Source organism: Panulirus ornatus, chromosome 11 (genome assembly GCF_036320965.1).
Source record: "Panulirus ornatus isolate Po-2019 chromosome 11, ASM3632096v1, whole genome shotgun sequence".
In the NCBI taxonomy this organism is placed as follows: domain Eukaryota; kingdom Metazoa; phylum Arthropoda; class Malacostraca; order Decapoda; family Palinuridae; genus Panulirus; species Panulirus ornatus.
Genome location: NC_092234.1, coordinates 5,215,366 through 5,240,909, shown reverse-complemented (window position 1 = coordinate 5,240,909; position 25,544 = coordinate 5,215,366). Strand labels below are relative to the sequence as shown.

The following is a 25,544-nucleotide window of genomic DNA, read 5'->3' as shown; positions in this document are numbered from 1 at the left end:
CATTTTAGTGTAGGATTTACAATCATGGTACTGAAGCCATGTTAATTTGTTTTTTTAGTTTTGTCTTGGAGTTAAGAGTAATTCCAGGTTCCTTTTTAAGAAAGGGGTCCCAAGACAGTTTTAAATAAACTAAATGTCTTTCAGTTTTGCCTTATTTGTTCAAACATGGTTTCTTAAGAACCATATTTAGAGATATTGTCCACCATGCTAGCTAATCATGGATCTACCACCTGTGCGTTGTAGGCTGGCTTTGTCTTATTAACCCAAGGTGTAATTACATGTTATTACGTTTGCTAATTAGTCTTATTACTGGGCGACGCAGCAACTGTACATTTCAGTCAATTAATAATATAATACCTACTATTCTTGGATATCATTTTGAAAGATACTAGATTAATATATATCGTTCAGCATTCCTTTCTGATTTTCTTTATGATATATTCTGAACTACACCTTAATTTTAAGCCATTTAATTTCTGGTAGTATTCTGGATTTCTATAAAATCTTATCAAGGATGCTATTCATCAAGTTACATACGAATTCGAGGTCTAAATGTTGTACTTAAGGCAACTGATAATATTAATGACCCTGCAGTATTACACTTCATGTACTTCATTATTCATTACCTACTTGCGCTTCAGATGGAAAAAAAACACATTGAAATATTCAGCTTTTTCCACTAAATAGTTTAAACAATGCATCCAAAACAAACGTAAATAGATGTCAAATACGTGGAATACTACAAAGCTTGTAAATGAACAGGTCCACGTCGTAATTATTTATCTTAAGTGATAAAGTAATGGACTAGGTCAACGTCGTACTTATTTATTTGAAATGATAAGGTGTAAGTTATGGATTAAACTAATTTGTCAACATTTTCGGGGGAGGGAAGACCAGTCTTTGTTTAGCGTCCATTTTTCCCACTCCTGGGTCGTATGGACAAAATAGAAGGCATCTGAATACCTAGGATCAAGGAGGAATTCGGGGAAGAAGGGTGCATGCTTATCTATTCTAATAATGAATTTAGATAAAAGTGTGACATGGAGTCTTGATGGATTAAAAGAAAGCACATCCTCAAGTAAATGTGTGTGTGTGTGTGTGAATGGGTTGCTGGTGGGGTGGTATGGGAGATGGGGGTGCGAATGGGTTACTGATGGGGTGGAACGGGAGATGGGGGTATGAATGGGTTGCTGATGGGGTGGTACGGGAAATGAGTGTGTGAATGGGCCAGCCCAGGGTACGGTTGGAACCATGGCTGTGAGCTGTGTGAAAGATGTGACCCCCTGGCTGCTGGTGGGTGATGTTGCCTCACACTAAGTTTCGTTATCTTGACAATTACGCGTAGTTAAACCCACTGACCTCGCCGATACGACCCTTGATCACAGCGGTACGACCCTTGATCACGAAGGCACGACCCTTGAGTGTGATGGCCTGGCCACAGACCCGACTCTTATGGTTTAAGCCAAAGACCAGGCCAACCATAACCAAAGGTCGTACAGTCGTGTTTGTGGGCCGTATTGTCTTACTCGGGGGGTTAAAGTATGCGTTACGATTTTTTTGCGTGATGCTGTTTTGTTCGGTGAGTCAAGAGATGGGTTGGGTGTGTGTATAATAATGCTCTAATATCACACGTAGGAGGGAGGGAATGGCAGGGCTATTACGTTTAAATAAGAGGGAAGTTCTAGTGCATTTGTTAATGTTTACAGTGAAGGGTTGAAAGTCTATGACATTCCTGTATATTCTAGACCGCTGTTCAATAAGTATGGCCGAATGATTATTAGTGTTAAGCAGAACAATGGTTAAAATGAAAGTGGAGGCGCTCTGTCTAGTGGATGACAAACAGACAAGGAGCAAAGACATTGACTCGAGGAATTTTTAGAAAATGTAAAAGTATATGATCTTGATAAGCTATCTGTTTGGTGAAAAGCTGTTACTAGAGAGACTCGCGTTTGAAAGCCAACTTTTGTGTTAGTGTGGGAGTGAAGGTATTAAGGATGGCAGTCGATCAAATGTGAACTTCAGATGGCTTATTGGGGCAGGAAGACTCGGACGTGGGGAGGCAGCAACTGGTGGATATTCGGTGAGAGAGAGGTTTACCGCCTTGGGGTCCCTCCGGCAGATGCCGCTGCAGGAATGGCGGGAGATTGAGCGTAATGGCGGCCTTTTGTGTGGAAGTGAAAGATTGAATAGGGACGCAAGGTTCACTTACCCACTCAGCGGGAGTTGGGTGTGCCTTCAGAACACATGCGAACCATTCTGCTTAACGTGGAAATTCTCATTACCCACTTACCTACACTTAAACTAACCTCATGGTATAAATAAATGTCTTACGAGGCTTTATGACCGTGCGCAATCTCACGCTGATAGAGAAAAGACTTACAGATTTTTTTTTATTCTTGATGTTCAACGTTCTCTTGTTCACGATTCGTCCGGCCTTAGCCTAGCCCGGACCACTGTTTTTACACAGAAGGCCCGTAACCCCACCCACCTACCCGTCACTACCCAGCCCAGCACTTGCTAATACTGTTAAGATTTAGCGATGACGAACAACTCAGGTCACTTGGTCAGAATCCATACCTGAAGTGAAAAATAACAGCGAAAAGAAAGACTACTTAAATTTAACGTTTTTTGTTGTTGGTTCGTTGATAATATTTGTGCTCTGAGCCTATTATCTGCCAGGGTCACTGACGGCCCGTCAGCCTCTTCAATGACCACCATTTAAAAACCATTTGACCACCATCTACAGGTGTTGAAGACACTAAATATCCACTGTATACAAGACCCTCGGTGCAATATTATATTGAACTTCCGCTGGACCAAACGTGTCTGATCAGACCAGCGCTGTGCCACCACTTCCCTTTCAGCGAACACTGGCCAATATGGACGGGCAACGTCACGGGTTCCGGAGAGGGGGGCGTGGCGTGTTCAAGGGTAGTGGGCGTGTGTTCAAGGGTATTGTTGGGCGTGTTCAAGGCCAGCTGGGGCGTGTTCATGACTGGCGTGGATGAGGGCGCGGCGGTGTTGGGAGCACAGAGTGTAACGAGTGTAGGCAGTTAACCAGAGCGGCGAGCGGGAGGGGCGCGCGCTTAAGCAGGAAGAAAGTCTGCCAGACTTATTGGTCGGAGCTCCCCTCTGCTGTCTCACGTGTAGTGTGCACTGCCAAGGTCGTCACTCGTGTTCTCCAAGGTACAATTTTTATGCAAGTAGAGTAAATGATTCACACACACACACACACACACAGGGGACAGAGGGCTATCCACGTCATCTCAAGGGCGCTGCGGGAGGCGACTTAAGAGGGGCGGGTGCGGGGGAGGGGGGGGGGGTCTGAAGAAAAAAAATTCACCCCCTCCTGTATTGCAACTCTCCAAAATTCGGCAGCAGTTTTTGAAAGGTTCAGCCATTTGTTTCTAACCTAACCTTGCTAAGGCAGGAAAGTTGAGCATGTGTGTGTGTGTGTGCGTGTGTGTGTGTGTGTGTGTGTGTGTGTGTGTGTGTGTGTGTGTGTGTTTCTAAAGACCCCGGGAAAGGTCATTAGGACATTTCAATAAAATATATCCTGACCTCCCCAGAGCCCCCACGAATACGACTGATGGAAAAAAAAAACCCAGTTCATTCCTTACTCATATGAATTACATGAGTCCCCCAGCAGCCGGCCCCCACCAGGGCGCCTTAGCGACGACCAAGCTGTACAGTACTGAGGAGTAATGTACACTCTTGGTGTTTCACGGTGCCTGACCCGCTCACACTCCCTCCATCTTGGAAAAATAAGGAAGTCTTTGATCTTCAGTTGGCCGACTAAAACAGTAGCGATGTCATTAATACTCAGTATTACGTCACGTATAGAATCTACTTTACACGAAAATAAGTGATGAAATGAAGTGATAAACGTATTTTGCAGGCAAAATGTCTGATAATTCCTTGGTAATACGCCCCCTTACGTACATACTCTATAATCTGCATTAAACACAATGGCAGACCGATGTCCCGGCCCACGCCGTGTGTAGGCCGTGGAGAAGGCTGGAGGCATGTGTTGCGTGCGTGACGAATTCGACTAATTTTCTTTCATTAGTCCACAAAGGAAGATTGTCCTTCATCCTCTCAACCACAAGATGAAGTCTCCCATCCTCACTGTTGGCCCAGCCGACGGCGTATGGTAATATGACTCACTAATCAACGTAATGCACTCTCTTAATTAACCACTCCAGCAAATGCCACAAACCACCGTACGGATCGCTTTTAGAGAGTGAGTGACCACGAAAAATTGTATATAATATATATATATGAATTACAAACTGGAATCTGAAAAAGCGGTTATTTTAATAACATAAAATAATATTAACAGTAATCTATCCAGTGTTTGTCGCCATTGTGCTCAGCAGTTCCTAGTCTTTGAATTAGTATAAAAGGGCCGATGATCAAAGCATCACCCTCATACAAAACGTGCCAGTAATTAGACCACTCTGATGTTGAAACATGGCTGGTCAACAACATCACAAAACCCGTCATCACACCTCCATAACATCAAACCTCCGCGTCTTTTCGGTTCCGTGGCCCGAAACGTTCCCGTCTAAGGACTATGTGGCATGAATGCCTCGCATCTCAGCGCCTGTATAATACCCAATCTTCTGAAATCCTATGTGGCATAAAACCTTCACGTCTTATTGCCTACAGCACATAAAACCTTCACGTCTTAATGCCTACAGTACATAAAACCTTCACGTCTTAATGCCTACAGCACATAAAACCTTCACGTCTTAATGCCTACAGTACATAAAACCTTCACGTCTTAATGCCTACAGCACATAAAACCTTCACGTCTTAATGCCTACAGTACATAAAACCTTCACGTCTTATTGCCTACAGTACATAAAAACTTCACGTCTTATTGCCTACAGAACATAAAAACTTCACGTCTTAATGCCTACAGTACATAAACCTTCACGTCTTAATGCCTACAGCACATAAAACCTTCACGTCTTAATGCCTACAGTACATAAACCTTCACGTCTTAATGCCTACAGTACATAAAACCTTCACGTCTTAATGCCTACAGTACATAAACCTTCACGTCTTAATGCCTACAGTACATAAAACCTTCACGTCTTAATGCCTACAGTACATAAACCTTCACGTCTTAATGCCTACAGTACATAAAACCTTCACGTCTTAATGCCTACAGTACATAAACCTTCACGTCTTAATGCCTACAGTACATAAACCTTCACGTCTTAATGCCTACAGTACATAAACCTTCACGTCTTAATGCCTACAGTACATTAAACCTTCACGTCTTAATGCCTACAGTACATAAACCTTCACGTCTTATTGTCTGAGCAGCATAATACTTCCAGGTCTTAATTTTTGCACAACATAAAAAAAATTTCACATCTTCGTGCTTACAAACGTCAGGTGCCAACCCTTACATAGCTTACTGTCTCAAAACCTTCACGTCGAGACTGCCGTTCACCTCCCTACATAACATAAAACCTTGACGCTCTTGTACACCTCTGTACATTAAAATTACGTCACAGTACTGCCGTGACACAGAGCCATATTATTCTGCTTCCGTGACGTAAAATACCCGTCAAAGTAAGCAGAGCCATAACCAGAACCGTTGTTATAACCAGCACGAAACTAGAGCCTGGACGTCATTATATCTTACACAACACAGAAGCTGGACGGCAATACAACAACTTGCATGACTCACAGCGTGGACGTCGTTATACCTTGCATGACACAGAACGGATCAATCGTTTGTATACACGGAACAACTGTTAACACCAGAGCGTAACGATCCCTACAGAATTTCCGGTTTCATAGAGGCCGAGCTTTGGCTCTTTGTGGAGTGAGGGGGGGTTTCCGAGACAGATCCGATATTTCTGTGATACTAAATCCGTTTATTGCGTTAACTGGTGGAATCAGAGAGCCGTCTTGAGGGAAACAGGAACGCTGTGTGGGGTTTAGAAATGAGTAATGGGAACAAACCGGGTTTCAGAAGCGTTAAGCCTGGACCAGGTTTGTGTGGCTGGTCCCTTAGAGGAAAACCAACCCAAGTTGAAAGAGACAGTTGTGTTGGGGGCGAGGCGTCCACTGAGAAAGAGGAGACGGAGTGAATTTGAAAGAAGCGGAGGAATAGAGACAAGTGTTGTGTCGGCAACGTGTGGATGCAGTAGGTCATTTGATGAAGAAAGAAGTATCGTTAATGATAAAGAGAGAGTACGAGACAAGACAGCCCCAGGGGACACCACTGTTGTTAGGGGGGGAAAGAGGGAGATGTTGAGCCATCAACCATTACGGCGACAGACAGGATGAGGATGGGAAGATAAGAGAGGGAAGTCTGGAGACGAGATCCTGATGCCAATCATCGTCCGGCGTCACCAGTTGACTGTCAATTGGGTTAATGCCATCGGTTGGCTCGGGTGTTGGCTGCTGGTCCTTCCTGGTATCACAACCATCCCTCTCCCAAGAGCTTTCGATACATCAACGGTCAACATCATACGATATACCAGTCTCTCACAGAGGACGACCCGACGATAGTGGACCTTAAGAGCAAAAGACGGTAAATAGAAGGGTTACAGCGATCGTCCTCGTCTGGGATAGACTGTCACTATACATGCCCCCCCCAAGCCAAAGTTTTTATTTTCTTTTATTTTTGCGGAAAAGGCGAGCAAGTAGAGTCCCAAGTTCAGAAGCACACTCCAAAACGCGAGGCTGTTGCCTAGTATATATCCCTTGTTCGTGTTACGAGAAAGAAATGCTCTCTGATGTGTAAGGCAAGAAAATATGGAGAGGGGCATGGGACTGGTGAGCTACGACATTGGGTATATATATATATATATATATATATATATATATATATATATATATATATATATATATATATATATATATATATATATAACATTTAGAGCTGTGTATGTGAGTCCTCTGGACTGACACAAGAACATAACTCACAAATATGTTGTTATTATCACAGGACAGGAACGGTAGACCAAAAATCATTACACCAGGAATACCACACTTCTTACTCACGTATTCCCATTTTCTTTACGACGCCGCGCGACAAATCTGTACATATCAGATTCTTTTTCTTGTACGAAATATTTTTGTTTTAATTTGTGTGTGGGTAAGTTTTTTTTTCCATATTCATTTTCGATTAGTTTTTTCATAATACGTATCATATACCACGGGGTCTTAATGTTGGGAATGCAAATCTTTACTGAACCGCATCATCGATTTAATTATGAAAGCAAGACTTTTATTTCAACTTTCATTTTCAAAACAAGAATCATAAAGGAAACCTCACTTACATAAATGACGAGGCAGAGTCAATCATAACTATGGACTAGATCACAGCAGTAGCCAAGAGTAATGTATTCCCCCTCCACACAGACACACACACACGGCGCGGGTACCCAAGTTGAGACAAGACTTTGAAGAATGATCGACCGCTGTTACTGTGAACTGAGTTATGCTTACGTGACGCTGTGTGTGTGTGTGTGTGTGTGTGTGTGTGTGTGTGTGTGTGTGTGTGTGTGTTCCTGGTATCATTATCATACCTTCTTGAGGCGAGTGAGGGTATCATACTTGCTGGCACCTTCAACACTGGTGGACTTGAGCGGCATAACTCACTACAGGAGGGAGCACTCGCAGTCAGGCTCCCTACCGAAGGAGTATATTGGGAGTGAGGCTCCCCAGCTGTGGGGCGACAGGACGAATACAGTTGCTCCATTGGACCTTGAGATACCCTGCCTTACGTGCCGGTGAGGGATTCGCCTCAAGGACGCTCACAGTCACGGACTCCTGCTGGGGAGGTAGGAAAAGACATGCACGGAAGGAGGAATGTACCTGAGGGGGGAACGAGAGGCTGTGTGTGACTATGAGCACAGAGCCATGTACGTGAAAAGTTGTATTTCTAGGGGGGAAAATTTACGTGATCGGGGAAAAGCGTACGTGACCAGGGGAGAATTCATATGAGCAGGGTAGAACGTACGTGGCATTAGGAAAGCGTACGAGACTCTGGAAGTGTCCGTGGCTATCGGAGAGTAAAATACTAGGGGGAAGGCGTGCGTAGCTAAAGGACAATGGACGTGATCAGGGCAAAAATCCGCCGTGACTGAAAAAGACGGATTTGATGTACGTAACACAAGGCCGGGGGGAAGCTGTACGTGACTAGTGGGGTGAGAAAGTGGAAGCGTCCGTATCCATGGGAAGAGGATGGGGGGAGTGGAGGGGGGGGGGGGGGGGAGCGCCGCCGCTGGAGACACCATCCGTGAGGGAAAAAAAAAAAAGTTTGAGACCGAGGGAGCGCAGCCGTCCGTGACAGAGAGACTTGTCAATGATAATCCCATGTATGAAAAAACTAACATGCCACTGCCAGGTGAAATATAACTCATCTGCATAGTCTCTCTCTCTCTCTCTCTCTCTCTCTCTCTCTCTCTCTCTCTCTCTCTCTCTATATATATATATATATATATATATATATATATATATATATATATATATTCTTGCATGTGTATATGTATAAAGCATCACGTGCCTCATCCTTATCTACACAGGATTACTCTACGGTGCGACACGAGCTAATCTGCAGACCAGACCAGCACAGTGACTGGCCTTCATCATCAGGAAGACATCAACAGCATGTGCAGTTACCGACTAATTTCAACACATTACATTCGTGTCCAACAAGAGACATCCTTACCCCCATCACTCAACGTCTGTACTAGTTAACTATAAGTGTTTTTAGTGGATAGCTTGAGCCCCAGACTGAAAAAAAAAAAAAAAATAAAATGTAATGTCAACTCGAGTTCAAAATATGGCAACTATTGACATTTGAATTGAGGCACGTCATCAGTGTGCGTCACTCGTATAATGACGTCACACGTTCTGCATTCAAGATGAGGTACATTGGCAGGCCCTTCGTTATCTAATTGTGTTGTCTGGCAACCATTTCATGAGCCGTTATTACTGGCTATATTTTACACCCGTAGGAAACCTCATACACGTCCATATATGCATATTACGTACATAAATGTGCCAACAGACACACACACAACGTTCCTGCCATGAAATTTTAATAGGTCCAAGATTTTTATACCATGACACTGAACAACGCTAGAAGTTACCTAATCTATTTCATACGAGTAAGCTAAACAAAGTTACAGACGAAAATAATTCATTGGCAAATTGTTGGGATAGTCACAACTGCAACATAATGTCATACCGTGCTGTGTGGAGAAAATCACGTACCATATTAATCTCTTGCTTTGGCTTCAATTAATAAATCAAACTATCATTAAGATTAAAGTGTATATGTTGCTAGTACACTAATCTCTCAATTGCGGCTAGTCTACGTGTTACCAGTAAATTGATATTTCTGCATGTACTCAGCATAATAATCTTTTTACGTTTACCGTTGCGTGTAGCAAGTCAATTAATCTTTTAATTTGGCGGTAAATGTTGAATTAATTCTTCACTTTGATGGATGGTTGTGAACTAATGTCAGTCTGACTGTAACCAGTACATAAATCATTCACTTTGTCTTCAGCTGTCAAATTATTCTTTTTGTCTGCCTGTACTGTAGAATTAACCCCCCCCCCCCTCTCTCTCTCTCTTAGTCAGGTCTTTCTTCTTTTGTCTCTAGCTTTTTTTTTTTTTTTTTTAACCTTTTTTGCCTCTACTTAGTAAATTAGTCACCTTGCATTTCGCTATCAGAATAACCTCTGGCCTTACATACAGGTGGTAAATTCAACCTCCACCTCTATTTGAATAATTTTTCACCTTATTTGTAACTGGAATCAAATTATTCCTTCCTCTTCAGCTATCAGATTGATCTTTCGCTCTGGCCACAGCAATCAGATTCATTTCCACTCTATTTGTAGACTGTTAAATCAGTATTTCGCTTTGCATTGGGTCACTAGAGTTCATCTTATTAATGTGGTTATTTGTAGCTGTTAATGCTCATATTAGTCTGTCAAAGCCTAAACAAATTATCATACAGTTATATAACCATCATTATATATATATATATATATATATATATATATATATATATATATATATATATTCCAAAGGAAGGAACAGAGAAGGGGGCCAGGTGAGGATGTTTCCTCAGAAGCCCAGTCCTCTGTTCTTAACGCTACCTCGCTGACGCGGGAAATGGCGAATAGTATGAAAGAAAAACATATATATATATATATATATATATATATATATATATATATATATATATATATATATATATATATATATATATATATTACAAGCACAAAATCAAGTATAGTGGCTTCTGGCAACAAGAGTAAATACTTATGATGAGCGTTTTTTTTTTTTCTTAGTATTTGTTCTTGGAATCAATACACTGGTCACAGAAGACAAAAGCTGCTATCGACCCCACTACCCCCAACCCTCCCATTACACACGGGGTCGGCAGAGCGTAGCATTTGCTGGGTCACACTGACTCGCTATGTCCGTTTAAAAGACATTTTTCTTTCTTTGTAATTCATTTGGGGAATTCAAATGGTATAATCTATCCAGTATAGGTGTTTCAATTTCTGGTACCTTACTTTTGTAAGTAGTTTAACTGTTGTCATACAAAGTATTATCTAGGTTATATATATATATATATATATATATATATATATATATATATATATATATATATATATATATAGAGAGAGAGAGAGAGAGAGAGAGAGAGAGAGAGAGAGAGAGAGATAGATAGATAGAGATAGATAGTTTAAATTGGGGTTAGGAAAGGAAGGTTACACCCCCCCCCCCCACACACACACACAAACACATACACACGTTCGCGGTTTCCCGTGTTAGTATGGTAGCACCAGAAACAGGAAAACGACCTTATTCACTCACAATCATTCTCTAGTTGTTTGGCGTAATGCACCGGAACCACACTTCCCTCACCACAACCTGGCCTCTTTTTGAATGCAATATATATATATATATATATATATATATATATATATATATATATATATATATATATATATATATATTTTGCTTTGTCGCTGTCTCCCGCGTTTGCGAGGTAGCGCAAGGAAACAGACGAAAGAAATGGCCCAACCCACCCCCATACACATGTATATACATACGTCCACACACGCAAATATACATACCTACACAGCTTTCCATGGTTTACCCCAGACGCTTCACATGCCCTGATTCAATCCACTGACAGCACGTCAACCCCGGTATACCACATCGCTCCAATTCACTCTATTCCTTGCCCTCCTTTCACCCTCCTGCATGTTCAGGCCCCGATCACACAAAATCTTTTTCACTCCATCTTTCCACCTCTAATTTGGTCTCCCTCTTCTCCTCGTTCCCTCCACCTCCGACACATATATCCTCTTGGTCAATCTTTCCTCACTCATTCTCTCCATGTGCCCAAACCACTTCAAAACACCCTCTTCTGCTCTCTCAACCACGCTCTTTTTACTTCCACACATCTCTCTTACCCTTACGTTACTCACTCGATCAAACCACCTCACACCACACATTGTCCTCAAACATCTCATTTCCAGCACATCCATCCTCCTGCGCACAACTCTATCCATAGCCCACGCCTCGCAACCATACAACATTGTTGGAACCACTATTCCTTCAAACATACCCATTTTTGCTTTCCGAGATAATGTTCTCGACTTCCACACATTCTTCAAGGCTCCCAGGATTTTCGCCCCCTCCCCCACCCTATGATCCACTTCCGCTTCCATGGTTCCATCCGCTGCCAGATCCACTCCCAGATATCTAAAACACTTTACTTCTCCAGTTTTTCTCCATTCAAACTTACCTCCCAATTGACTTGACCCTCAACCCTACTGTACCTAATAACCTTGCTCTTATTCACATTTACTCTTACCTTTCTTCTTCCACACACTTTACCAAACTCAGTCACCAGCTTCTGCAGTTTCTCACATGAATCAGCCACCAGCGCTGTATCATCAGCGAACAACAACTGACTCACTTCCCAAGCTCTCTCATCCCCAACAGACTTCATACTTGCCCCTCTTTCCAAAACTCTTGCATTTACCTCCCTAACAACCCCATCCATAAACAAATTAAACAACCATGGAGACATCACACACCCCTGCCGCAAACCTACATTCACTGAGAACCAATCACTTTCTCATCTGTGTCTCAGAGAAAATAGATTCGCTCTGTGAACTGATATACATGTGTTATATAATAGACTGGAATCTGCATACAGTTAAATTCGAAAACTGTAGGTAATAATTTACATGGCTTCGGCAACACAAGTTTCCGGGAAATTATTGACGAACATCGGCAACTTCACCAGCTTCCTGTCAGCTTCTGTATCTCATTCACGGATATCATTGAGGATTTTGCTCCCCATACCATGAGTTGTCTTTCTTGATCAGTAAAACTCTAATTTCTAAAGAAAAATAAGAAAATACGATAATTCACATAAATGTTTGAGAAACAATGAGTGGCAAGAAAATGACGTCAGGGGTGGAGTCACGCCCAGATCTGATGACGTCATCTGTCCCGGAGGAAGGGGTGACATTTGGTGTTGCCAGGATTACGATTATTTCATATTTAACTTCGTGACTAAACATGAAACTGTCAAGGACGACATTCTCCCATGTACAATTACAATACAAGCAATTATCTTTAACATACTGGTACAATTGTAATATCAAATAACGCAATTAAAGTATTTATAATTACACCAAAAAGGTTGGTATATGAAAACTTACAAAAAACGACGAAATCTTGGAAACACTGTGCAACATACACACACACACACACACACACACAGTAGTCTTAAGAGGGAAACAAGAGACGGACAGCGAGTACAGAGCACCAGAGTGAGTCGAAAAAGAAGTGGTCGTTGGTGGACAGTGCGAAGTGAAATTGGGCTAAATAAGTCAACGTTTATAATAAGACAAAAAAAATCTGAAGTGAAAATCAATGTGGGCCCACGCGACTGCCAAGCTGTGGGGAGAAATGATGCACGTCACGAGGTGGCAGAAAAAGTATAAAGTTACCAAGTTAATGAGAGACAAAGGAAGTGAGTGGACATTAAAACAATGGTAATAGTAACACCGTTTTTGTTGAGTGACAACTCAGAATCCTGGCGTGAAGATTTAGGAAAGCTTTTATATCTTTATGTACTGACAATAAACTACTGATGTGTGCCAATAATTAATTATGAATTATGGAAAAAGCTTAAATTGTCACTAAACCTGGCGCTGAGTAAACTGTGTTACGGTACCCAACAATGAAGTAATTAAAGTGTTGACAATCAGCAAGCAGCATGCAATTTAAGGCTGTGTTGGTAAATTCGGCATCATCAATATGTACGATGGATGTTTAGAAAATATATATGAACGACAGGCAATCGTGGGTGAAATGATAGAAGACGTTAGCACGTTCCCATGCATTTCTGCAGAGACAGGAGCCATCATGTGGCGTGGAAATTGCTTAACCAATTGAGCACGACAGCACGACGTTACGACCCTCGAGAACGGCGGGTACGACCCTTAATTGTCAGGCCGTCGTGATCGAGGGTCGTAATGCCGTGACACTGGGCTTGGCGGGAGAGGGGGTTGCAACACCAGCCACAATGCAACGGAGACTCATAAAGGTGTGGAGAGAAACACGTGGCTTGATAAGAGAAATGAGAAAGCAATATAATACTAGTGTACGAGAGAGAGGTCCTTGACGTGGCCGTTATGTACGAGGAGGAGGAGGATAGATCATAAACTATTAAACCAACCTAACACCTTCGAACTCTTTAACTGCGCCGTGGTGATCACAAAATGTATTGGTGGAAAAACCTAATGACATTCTAGAGCCAGAGAACTTAATATGGAAAGACAGGGGGAAGAGAAGCGTCAGGATGGACGTGTGGAAGGGTTTATGGTGATGGATGTTTAATAAGCACGGATGATGTAGCTGGAGACTGGAAGATTTAAAAGCGTATTGTAGAACTGGATGTTAAGAAAGCTGGGGGCACCATGAGTGTTAAATTCCCGCCCCATGTGTCCAAGAAGGTTAAGATGAATAGATAATCTCTCTCTCTCTCTCTCTCTCTCTCTCTCTCTCTCTCTCTCTCTCTCTCTCTCTCTCTCTCTCACACACACACACACACACACACACACACACACCGGTGAGTTCTCTTAAAGTATTTTTAACTCAGAGTCTGACAAGTACCTTAGTTATTAATAGATAAGACCAGAGACAGACAGCCTCACCTGCAGGAACCCACAGGTTACTGCACACACACACACACCCCTAGGAAATGGGGTCCCACGACTAACTATTTTCGTTGTTTTGCTGAACCTTTTGACAGAAATAACTTGGGACAAAGATGAAAATAAGTTAATCCGATAAGTTCCCAAGTGCACTTTCGTGTAATGGTCACATCAGGGGACATACAAGAAAGAAATATAAGTCAGTTGATATACAACGAAGAGACGTTGCTAGGACGCCATTTCTTTCTTGTATCTTCCCTGATGTGATCATTACACGAAAGTGCGCTTGGGAACTTACCGTTTCATTTCTCCGTGGACAGAAAGGAATATACTTGAATATACTTGATCACGAGCTTAAGTGTGATCTTTTCAAATATATATATACATATATATATATATATATATATATATATATATATATATATATATATATATATATATATATATAAGACTCCAAATGAAATAGATCTACAGACACATAAACAAGGACAGAACAAAGACAACGTGGACTGTAGCAAGGACACTAGGTGGGAGAAGAGAGAGAGAGAGAGAGAGAGAGAGAGAGAGAGAGAGAGAATGTAATCTCATGACTTTACAATACACACTGGGTATACTGACATGCAGTGCTGATTCATCCGACACTCATACATCATAGAGTAATGATAAATTATCATACACCATATAATCCTGTAGTGACCTACATCATACAATAGTAATAATTCAACATACAGTACAACACCATACCGTGTCTTTCACTCTGATGTACAACACACTGCGCTGGTGATGGTATGTACATTAACACTCATGCAAAATCACACAAAATACGCCATACAGCACTGGTAAGATATGGAGGATATACAGTTCATACAGGTCTTTAGCTCAAAATACCGACACGTCTCGCACTGGCAGCCACGGCGCCAATACCACACGACACTGAAGACGTCTTTTATCCCAGTTTCTGAGTCCTGACTAACGTTGTGTTTCTCTCTCTCTCTCTCTGGGTTGCAGGTGTAGTCAAGAGCCTGAGGGATGGCCACTCCCGCCGGGAGCCTCCTGCTGCCGTGGGTAGGCGCCGGGACCTCGCCCGTGGACTGGTGTGAGGGCAACTACACCGTCACGCCGCACATCGCCGAGTTCGTAAACACGGTGAGCAACGTGCTCTTCCTGGTGGTGCCGGCAGCCTGCACGCGCCTATGGGCCAGCTACGCCAGACACGTCTCCCGGGGCATACACGTCGTCTGGATGTTCTTCGTCGTCATCGGCCTCTCGTCAGCCTACTTCCACGCCACCCTGTCGCTGCTGGGCCAGCTGTTGGACGAGCTTTCCATTCTGTGGGTGCAGATGGTGTCCTACACGCTCTTCACGCCCGTCCAGTACCGGCCCAAGTTCCTGCGCTCCAATCAGCAGCTGTACGCGGCGTTCATGGCCTTTCTAGCCGTCTTCATCACGGCGTCGGCCTTCGTTCAGCCTGCCATCAACGCCTACGCCCTCTTCCTGGTGGGGGCGCCGGCGGTGACCATGCTGGTCGTGGAAATCAGGGCGTCGAGGGACCCTAGAGTCACGCGGCTGGGGACGGTGACCCTAGCGGCGCTGGTGCTGGCGGCCACGGCCTGGGTGTGCGACCGGTTCCTGTGTGCCATGTGGCAGGCCCTGGACCTGACGGTGCTGCATGGCCTCTGGCACGTCCTCATCTTCATCACGGCCTACGCCACGCAGGTCCTCTTCTGCTACTTCCACGCCTCGCAGGACGTGCCCGAGTCGCGCCCCGTCCTGCGGTACTGGCCCCGCGGGTCCTGGGGCCTCCCTTACGTCTACTGCCAATCAGCCCCGCACGACAAGACCCCATAAGTACGTGTGCCACGCGACTGACGCCCGCGCGTGCAAACACGTCCCTCTCGCCGAAGCCTCGGATCCCCCCCTCCCTCCCCCTGGCCGGGGAACGCCAGCGACTCCCACAGCGACGTGTTGGAGCCAACCTGTGACCACAGCTACCGACGTCAGCGATGCATCATCACTTACGACGACGTGATAGTGAGCTAACAACGACGCGTCAATCCCTGCGTGATAGTGAGCTTACATCAGTGTTAATGTGATAGTGAGCTTACATCAGTTAATGTGATAGTGAGCTTACATCAGTGTTAATGTGATAGTGAGCTTACATCAGTTAAGGTGATAGTGAGCTTACATCAGTTAATGTGATAGTGAGCTTACATCAGTGTTAATGTGATAGTGAGCTTACATCAGTTAAGGTGATAGTGAGCTTACATCAATGTTAAGGGGGTAGTGAGCTTACATCAATGTGAATGTGATTGTGAGCTTACATTAGTGTAAAGGCGATGGTGAGCTTACATCAATGTTAAGGTGATGGTGAGCTTACATCAGTGTTAAAGTGATAGTAAGCTTAAGCTTACATCAGTGTCTAGGAGATAGTGAGCTTACGAGATATCAACCAAGGAGGTTGATGGTGACGCTGGTGTTCGTCCCAGAACAAGGGGCAAGTGATGCCGTTCTTGTGACGTCAGACCTGGCCGCTGATGGTGAGGCCAGCATCCACCCACCTACATATACATCCTCCCCAACCCCCCGTTGTATAGTGTGTAGTAATCATTACATATTCACGTGGCTGACATTCTCTTTCTGCCCGTAATCAGGTTATAATGGGCTAATCATTCCCTGTTGTTGAATATATATATATATATATATATATATATATATATATATATATATATATATATATATATATATATAATGTGGTCTTTAAGTTATATGTACACTGTGATAGCAATAACAGCACACATAATTCTACATAGGATTCAAATGTCGTGATATACTAAGCCTAAAAAACCGCATCTTAACCCTATCACTGAGACAATTTCAAGTCTCTGGCATATCTATAAAGGGCATTGTATCCCCTAATCACTACGTAATAAAAATGGTTCTCCATCATGACAAAATATATATACATAAGTAAATATATTCATAATCTCCCGAGCGCAACTGTACGAACATTGGGTACGATCATGTGACCTTTGACTCGATACTTGGCAATGAGTCGAAATGGCCATCATCATCATCATACCCAGAGTCGTATCGTTGCGCTCAAGGAGCTAAACAAAAAAAGTGATTATGAATGAACCATATCGTTGCCAGAGATTCTCTTCTGTAGGTGTGCGTGTTCAGCCCGTCACTGCTTGGTAACTCGCACAAGTACTGTTGCCTTCAGTCAGGTGTCCCCTATGGATAAAACCGAGCTACACTTCACAAAAGATGCACAGGTTCATACTCAGAACGTCACTCGGTGAAACACTCTTATGTTTAAGTGTAAGGGACTGTGTCCCGACCTTCACAAATATTTAATATCGAGCACGATCCTTGAGCACGACGGTAAGACCCTTGGGCCTGGCTTTTTAGGATTAGGTCAACGGACAAGATCATTGTAATCAAGGGTCGTATCCACCTCAAGGGTCGTACCCTTGTGCTCTTGGGGTTAACAGAGAAAACAACGTAGTTATAATTATATACCAGTCTTTGATATATAAAGAAATATTTATAGCCTCTTGTACTGTACTTTTTTTTCTATTAGCCGTATTTCTTTACAAATCACAGACGGTTTTCATTCATATTCTCAGTTACATTATCATTGCAAGCCACATTCAAAACCCCTCTCAGAGAGTTCGTGCAGCTTCGTGGCTGCACTCCACTCAGGAGCAAATTAAAAAAATGATGGGACTCCTTTGCAGCGAGAAGGTTCTTGACAAGACTACATTCCTTTGTGTTTGCTGACAATGATACAGCCTTGCCCAAGGAGACTTCTCACACCTGCAGGGGGAGTCCGGTAACACCGTTAGTATACGGTAATAAATATGCTGATACACTTTGGACCGACCTACCTACCTAATCTTTCCATGCATATTTATTGTGAAAGAGCAGGGAAAGTTTGACACTGATGTAATCACTATAACTGTACCTAATCCTTTAAATGTTTCCTTATTTTCACTCGCGAATGAAAAATTGAAAGTATAAATCATATTCCCCGTTGCGATCGCTATTCTAAACCGCATACATCAATAACATTGTATATAGAGAATTAAACAAATGCTTCTGACTGTTTCTAACCCAGAGATAACAACTAGAATGTACTAACAAATAACTAAATGAAAAAAATGCTGGCTTCAAAACCACATTACTTACGGAAGAAGGGGGGGGGGGGGGGGGGGGGGGAGAGCTACATTTTTGTCGTTGTTGTTGTCAAGCACAAATTCTAAGGCAGAATCGTTAACATATTACAGAAACAGAAAACCAGCCTCCTGTTCACACCCACTGTAATTCCATCAAAGTAATACTGATCTGGTCAGACAAAGAAAGTTGAGACTGCCCCCACCCACCGATTGTATGTACCACCTTCCAACTCGTAGAAAACTAGTAAACTTTCTAAAAAAAAAAAAAAAAAAAAAAGTATTTCCTACATGATCGCAATGAAATATTTTACATTATTCCACTTTCGAGGTAAAATGAGTCTCCACGAAAAGGAACGAGATCCTTTATCACTGAAATTGTTTACATTCGGTAACATGCCTGAGAAATAAGTACAACCGTGCCAAACACGCGCGAGCCTTTCTACTTTGTTTCACTCGAACACTGCGCAAAGACATAACAAATTAGCTTTCCTTACAAGTCTTCACGATTCCCAATTTTGTCACCTGTGATTATACAGTGTTTTGTATGTACATATTAGCATATTAATCTATATATATATATATATATATATATATATATATATATATATATATATATATATATATATATATATATATATATATTGTACGTATCGAGTAAGTAGCAAAGTATGGCCTTGTATGCACTATATTTCCATTTAACAGAACAGTGATCTGAGGTAAGCTTGAGACAGTAATACAGTTCTTGTCTTAACAAATATTCACTCCCACAATACCTTCCCAAAAGCGTCGACAAAATGTACTAACCATCCCAGATCGCAGTAGCCCGATCAAAAAACATACAACCATCCTCCCAATTAATGTATCTGATACAAATAACGCCATACAGTACCATGAAATTAACCTCTTACGCGCGCACAACAGTCCCACCCTCATGCACGACCAACTATGGTAGAAGATAGTTGAATCGAGGCCCGTACTACCATCATAACTTGTCGTCCGGTCGTGTTCGAGTCCAACTTGCTGTACTGGTCAACATCATTTTGTTTTTTCTTCAAGGCAATGAAGTCATGGTTACTATTTCACGGATACTTTCAAATTCCATCGTTCGAATGTATGCCAAATTAACGGGATGCCAATACAAGAAGTTGGGCTAATAAGCTCTAGTCATCAGTATAATTATCTTGCCGCTTTTACTACTCGCCAATAAGCAGGTAAGGAAAAACCATCATAAACTGTGACCAAAGACGCTTCTCTATCTTCCTCGTTACCTCTGCTTCATGTTGGCCTTAATAGTAATCTATGGTACCTTAGTTGTGATATTAACAATGCAAAGTAATTTATACATTTAAGTATAAATTAAGTATCATTACCATGTGAGGGGATCTTGAAATCGCTCTTAACATGAGCATCTTTGTTCTAACTTAGTGTAACTGGCAAATTCAGTGTGATAAAGTGAACCAACTCTCCGAAGACGAAAAAAATGAAATTCGCCCTAGATGTTGAAACAATGCAGAATAACAACGACTTCAAGGTCCCTGCAAATATCACTTGACAGTTTACTTGTTTCACACCTAAATTTTCATGAGTGTAGTATAAGGGACAAATATTCACCCTTACTTAAAAGTGGACACTGTAAACTGATGTTACGCTTTTACATAGCCCCATGGTTGGTAGTTCAAGATGTCTGTGGCAGGGAATTTGTAATGTGTTTCAAGGAAGACTATTTAAAAAAGAAAAAAAAAAGCCCCGGAGGCGAAGTAACTCAGGTCAAACAGGCTGCCTAGGCTGTCTCGTACAGGTATTTGACGACATATCTTACCCCCAGACCACAAAGACTCACAATAATGTTTAGGTTACAGTGTTAGCAACGTTAACACAGGGGCCTTCCGAAAGATCACGAATTCCTTGATGCTGTGAAGTTGTGCTACTCTACAGTTCCCCCAACACTGCACCCACTAGGTAGTCCAAGTCTCGTCGTAGATCATAATTTCAGGTGCCTGTTCACGAAAGCTGATGTACACTATTCCTTACTCTAGTTTTCATCGTTCACACAACTACGGAAGCAACTTAATGCTTTTCATTACCATGGATGAAGTAATATAAGGCTACACAATTGATGGCAGCATCAGTACATGATTTCCAGTGTAATAATAACGACGCCTTCTTTAGGCTAGCAATTAAACGGGAAGGTGTTTCATGCCGTCCAAACAGTGGCGTATTAAGTCAGTAATTCAAGCTTTCAGCAAATATGCATCTTTATATATACATATATTTTTTTCAAGTGCGTACTGAAGTAACAATGTTTTTGCTTTAACTAGCAATTACTTAAATGCAATCTAATGCATCTGAATAAGTTCATTTTATCAAAGCCAAAGCAAAATTACCACCCTCCAACGAGCACACTAACAGCCAGGCGTCAGTGAAGAGAACATAACAGAAGACTACAAACCAGTCAGAGCCGAAACCAAGTATATCAACAAAACCCTATCATACAAATAATGGTCAACGAACACTTCTTTCAATATTACATACTTTGTATCCGAGATAAGACTGGCTATTTATCCGCAAAATCATATCCATGATAATTCGATAAAGACATTACAGTCGGCAGTTAGTATTAATGAATTATATCATCCTAGCCGATGTTTCGATTAATCCTAAGTACTTCCTGGTAACATGTAAATAATCGGCTCTGAATACATACATATTTGAGAAATTCTCTCCAGAGCCACTTTAAATATGAGGAAAAGGTATACGGTATCCCGTTTCAAAGTTCCTCGTATGAGACAATCAACTCATTAGAGAACATCAGATGGTAACCCATATGAAGTAACTACCACCTGCTGAATTACGAGGAATTCGAGCCACAAAGATAAAAAGGAAAACTTTATTACTACTTATATCATATTCCTTGTCATGTGATATTTTTAAAGTTTATTCTTAAACTCGTATTGTAAGGTTCCCAGTAGCCTAACCTAATGAGGACTCCCTAATTCGCTGTTCTAATCGTTGTGTGATCGTGGTCCCAGCAACAGATCAATGAATATGACCTCATACATCATGGTTTGAAATTACGCGTTTGACGAACCCAGCTTACTTTGGAAGCCTTATAATACTTCACTCATAAGAAATGGCAATACTTCGGGTCATTTATTTTCACATAGTCCCTTGTCTTGTCGACAATAGAGACCAAACTACATAAAGAATTCAGCGTCGTAAATGAAATTTGTATATTAAAATGTTTAGTGATATTCTCACTGATGTATAGACAATAATATTTTAGACATTTTTAGCCCCACTTAATGTTAGATTTACATAGACTATTAAACTTATCAAGCGCACATGAAAACTCATGACATCACTATGAAAAACATCACACTGTAAAACTCCAACTGATCCCAACACAATGTGGCGAATACGCACGTTTCTCTCAGGAGTGTCAGTTAAGGCTAGTCGTGTTATGTTATCTAGAGAATTATTTCGATAAGTTTCAGTACGGATATTAATATGTTGTTAAGGTTATCGACATTCAGTTAGATGGTTACCATGGTAGATTTTTTTCATCGCATTTATAATATTTAGGTTTACCTTTTGTTTATTTGGTAATGTGTGTGTGTGTGTGTGTGTGTGTGGATACGATGCGTGTATGTTTTCCCGTGAATATCAATCACATAAACTCCGGGCACAATCAGGTTTGACCCTTTGGTATTATACGCATTTCTTGATTTATACAAATACTTTATATTTATAGCTATCATCTGTTGTCTTCCAATGAGTTTCGGACAGACCAGGAACAGTTCTAGAACCTCGAGAAGAGAACATGTTGGAACATTACCCTAATACACAATAAAACTATGGAAATAAATGTTTTCTTTTACCCCCACCCCAACTTTTTTTTTAGCAGTCCACGAAAGCAATGCCGCGTGGCAGCAGTCCATATAATTGCCTAGCTACGGCACTCATACATGAAAACATATGAGCCAGCTCACAGCCAACCAAGTTGTGGGGCTGGTCTATGAATGGGTAACTGCCGTGAGCTAGGGGTGTGTATATGTGTATACTTAAGGTTAAGAGTTGGTACACAAATAAAAGTTTGCGAAATGGGGCAACAAGTGTAAAACTCCTTCCCCATAACACCTAAACAGTACACACACAAACACACACAGTCAAGTGTAATCCATGCATAACACAATTTCCATTTTTTTTTTTCTTCGAACACTGCAATTAATTCTGAAGTACTTCACAGGCTCAAAAAAAGGACTAAGAGAGAGAGAGACCAGTGCACTGTCTTGCCAAAGGAATGTACTCCTATCATACTCAAGGAATAAAACAAATGATACGCACGACAGAAACAGGCCAATGCTGGCAGTAGCTTACACAGAGGAGGAGGCCAGTAATGACATGCGATGCATAAGGCTTCAGAATCCCACCCGTCTCGTCTTCCGTGATCCACTTTACCCCAGTGACGCAGGTAGGTGGTCTCGATTCACCCAGGAATTTACCAAACCCTTCAGCACAAACAGCAAGACCCTTGGGTATATGACATGATCCTTACTAGGCCACCATTCCTTTAAGACAATCTTATAGGCGTGGTAAAGGATCGTATGAAGAAACGAGTATGTAAGAAAAATCAAATAAACATAATTGTCATAGAGATAAACGATAAAAAAGAAAATAGGAAAGGGACTAGGACCTTTTGCAATGCTATGAGAACTATTTGGTGGTCAGGTTTAGCTTCAGTAAGTTTATGTTGACTAAAACACAGGTTTAGTTCAGTAAGTTTATGTTGACTAAAACAACTCGCTCATGACTATGATAGGCTACGTTACGTTACAAGGTTTTGTAGGCTAGGTGAAGCTAGACAAGGTAAGGAGGAAAAGACATCTAAGAATCAGGGAAAATAGCCCATCTTTCACTATACTAATAACACTATCTAGACAGCCCCATCTCTGCACAGCTGTGGAGCACAAGTGTGGACGCTGGCGAGGTTACATACGTCCAGCCACGCTTAATGCTGACTGGGAGAAACTAGGGAAAACCTATAGGTCTGACCAAGTATATAAGAAATCGAAAACGTAAACCTAATAGAAAAAAAGTCAATGACAACGGAGTATCATTTGCACTTGTGAATTCCATCCTCAATCCTTAAAAACCAAATAATTTGTATCCAAAAGTGGACACCAGATCATAAATTTGTCCACTTGACATGAATAAAAATATGCAAAAGGAAATTTCACTAACATAGTCTAAACAAAATTATCCCGATTTTATTTAATGTCAGAGGCAGAGGACTATTTACTGCGACCTTAAATTTGCTTCTCACGACGGCCAAATTCCCGCGTTGTGATTCAAAGGGCCTTCAACTTTTCTATTTTCTCGCAACCCAACTAGAACGGGAATTAACATGATCATTACTTTTCTGTAGCAAATAACGTCAAAAACCTTCAGGTATATTGTTATCGAAGTTACCTATGCAATCGTATGGATATGGCAAAAATAGGATTCAGAATTCAGTAACTAGTTCGATATTAAAAGTTAGTAAACCTAATCTAACCTATGCATAACTGCAAAGATGCCTAGACCTTGACGCGCGTAATAATGACCGCTTTCTTAAAATCTGAAGCAAATCTTATCTCTGATGGCTGGCTATTCCTATACATCAGCGATTAAAACAAAACAAAAAAAAAAAAAGCGTCAGACAGCTTTGTTCACACAATGCATACAGCTGTTTCCCTCGCCATTCAGGGAGTCGTTGTGTTCATTTTCCACATCATCTTTACGAACAAAACATGTGACTGCAATGGAATATAAAACACTTACCCTGAACTTCTGCTCCGTCCTCCAAGATCCCGTAACTCGACATACCTGGAGACTAGAAACATAAGAACCATATCAAACACCTTGCAGCTTAAGAAATCATTATAATTCACTAAAAGTTCAGAATAAATTTGATGTCTGCGTAACTATTATCTGTGCACGTGTACTCAATCTCAAAAATTTACAATCTGAAATATATCCAAAGGCACAAAGATTAATCATATAATTAATCAAAATCCTAGGATATAGTTCTGCAAATTTTCCCTTTGCTTACATTAATTCATTGTGAGACTAAAATCTTATCTCTTAATATCATAGGGGCAGCAAAGAAGCACTACAAGCAACAGAGAAAACCTTTGGCAATGAATATTCAAGTTTGTTTACCCTTTAACTGCATAACAACAGATGACAAATGTAAATAATTATCTGCAGACACAAAAATGCATACATGCACAATTTATACCTGAAGTATGCTATCTATTAATAAACACATACTGTGTACCGTTAGGGTATGTATAAATACACATATACTGTATAAGGTTAAGAGATGGAGCAACACCAACGTAGTCTCAGAAAACTACAAATTGCAATGATGCTGGTGATGAAGGCAGTCTAAACAAACGAAACTTTATTACACCGGAATAATCTTGTGCTCTGTGTCGCAAAAATATCATTACAACGAGTAATCTAATAATAATGATCATGACAGAGTAATCTAATAATAATTATCATTACACCGAGTAATCTAATAATAATTATCATTACACAGAGTAATTTAATAATAATAATGATGGGAGATAATTCTCCGTACGACAGGCAGCAGCTTGTTGAAACCCTCTGATGAGGTGGTGACACCAGGCCCGTCAAGTTGGGGGCTTCTTATCACAACATGGGGATGGTATGCGAGGTCACAAGCATTACCCGGACAAATACGGTACTACATGTCTCGCACTACATTACACAAGAAACAATGAAATGCTACAGTGTTCCTAGCATTTAGGTAAACTCATTTCAGTATATGTTTCAGCAAACGATGTTGGTTGTTTACCTACTTGAATGACAGTTCACTCACACACAGACACACTTCTCACCTGTACTGTTGTTAAAGTGCTGCATATACCGCACAAGAACGTCACTACATACTATTGTTCTTATAATTTCTCATGGGAAGGCCATCTATCACCTAAAAATCCATTTAAATCTGCCCACTGCAAGGGTTACGTTCAACATCTAGACTGTCAACGACCAACGACGGAACGTTGACCCTTTTACTTTCCACGAGTCAAAAAAATAGAAAAAATCAAATTGT

General features: G+C 41.5%; 1 protein-coding gene across 2 annotated transcripts in view; it reads left to right on the top strand.

Moving 5' to 3' along the window:
* Positions 1–22,283, top strand: part of bwa (alkaline ceramidase) — a 41,585-nt gene extending 19,302 nt beyond the window's left edge. Inside the window, exons 1-2 of one of the 2 annotated variants that reach the window (XM_071666471.1) lie at positions 12,831–12,851; positions 15,249–22,283. In XM_071666471.1, coding sequence (XP_071522572.1) covers positions 15,270–16,088 — 819 coding nt within the window. In that variant the 5' untranslated portion in view covers positions 12,831–12,851; positions 15,249–15,269 and the 3' untranslated portion in view covers positions 16,089–22,283. Of the gene's footprint in view, positions 1–12,830; positions 12,852–15,248 lie in introns of those variants that run through there. The other variant, XM_071666470.1, reaches the window with a different exon arrangement.
* Positions 22,284–25,544: the final 3,261 nt, after the last annotated feature.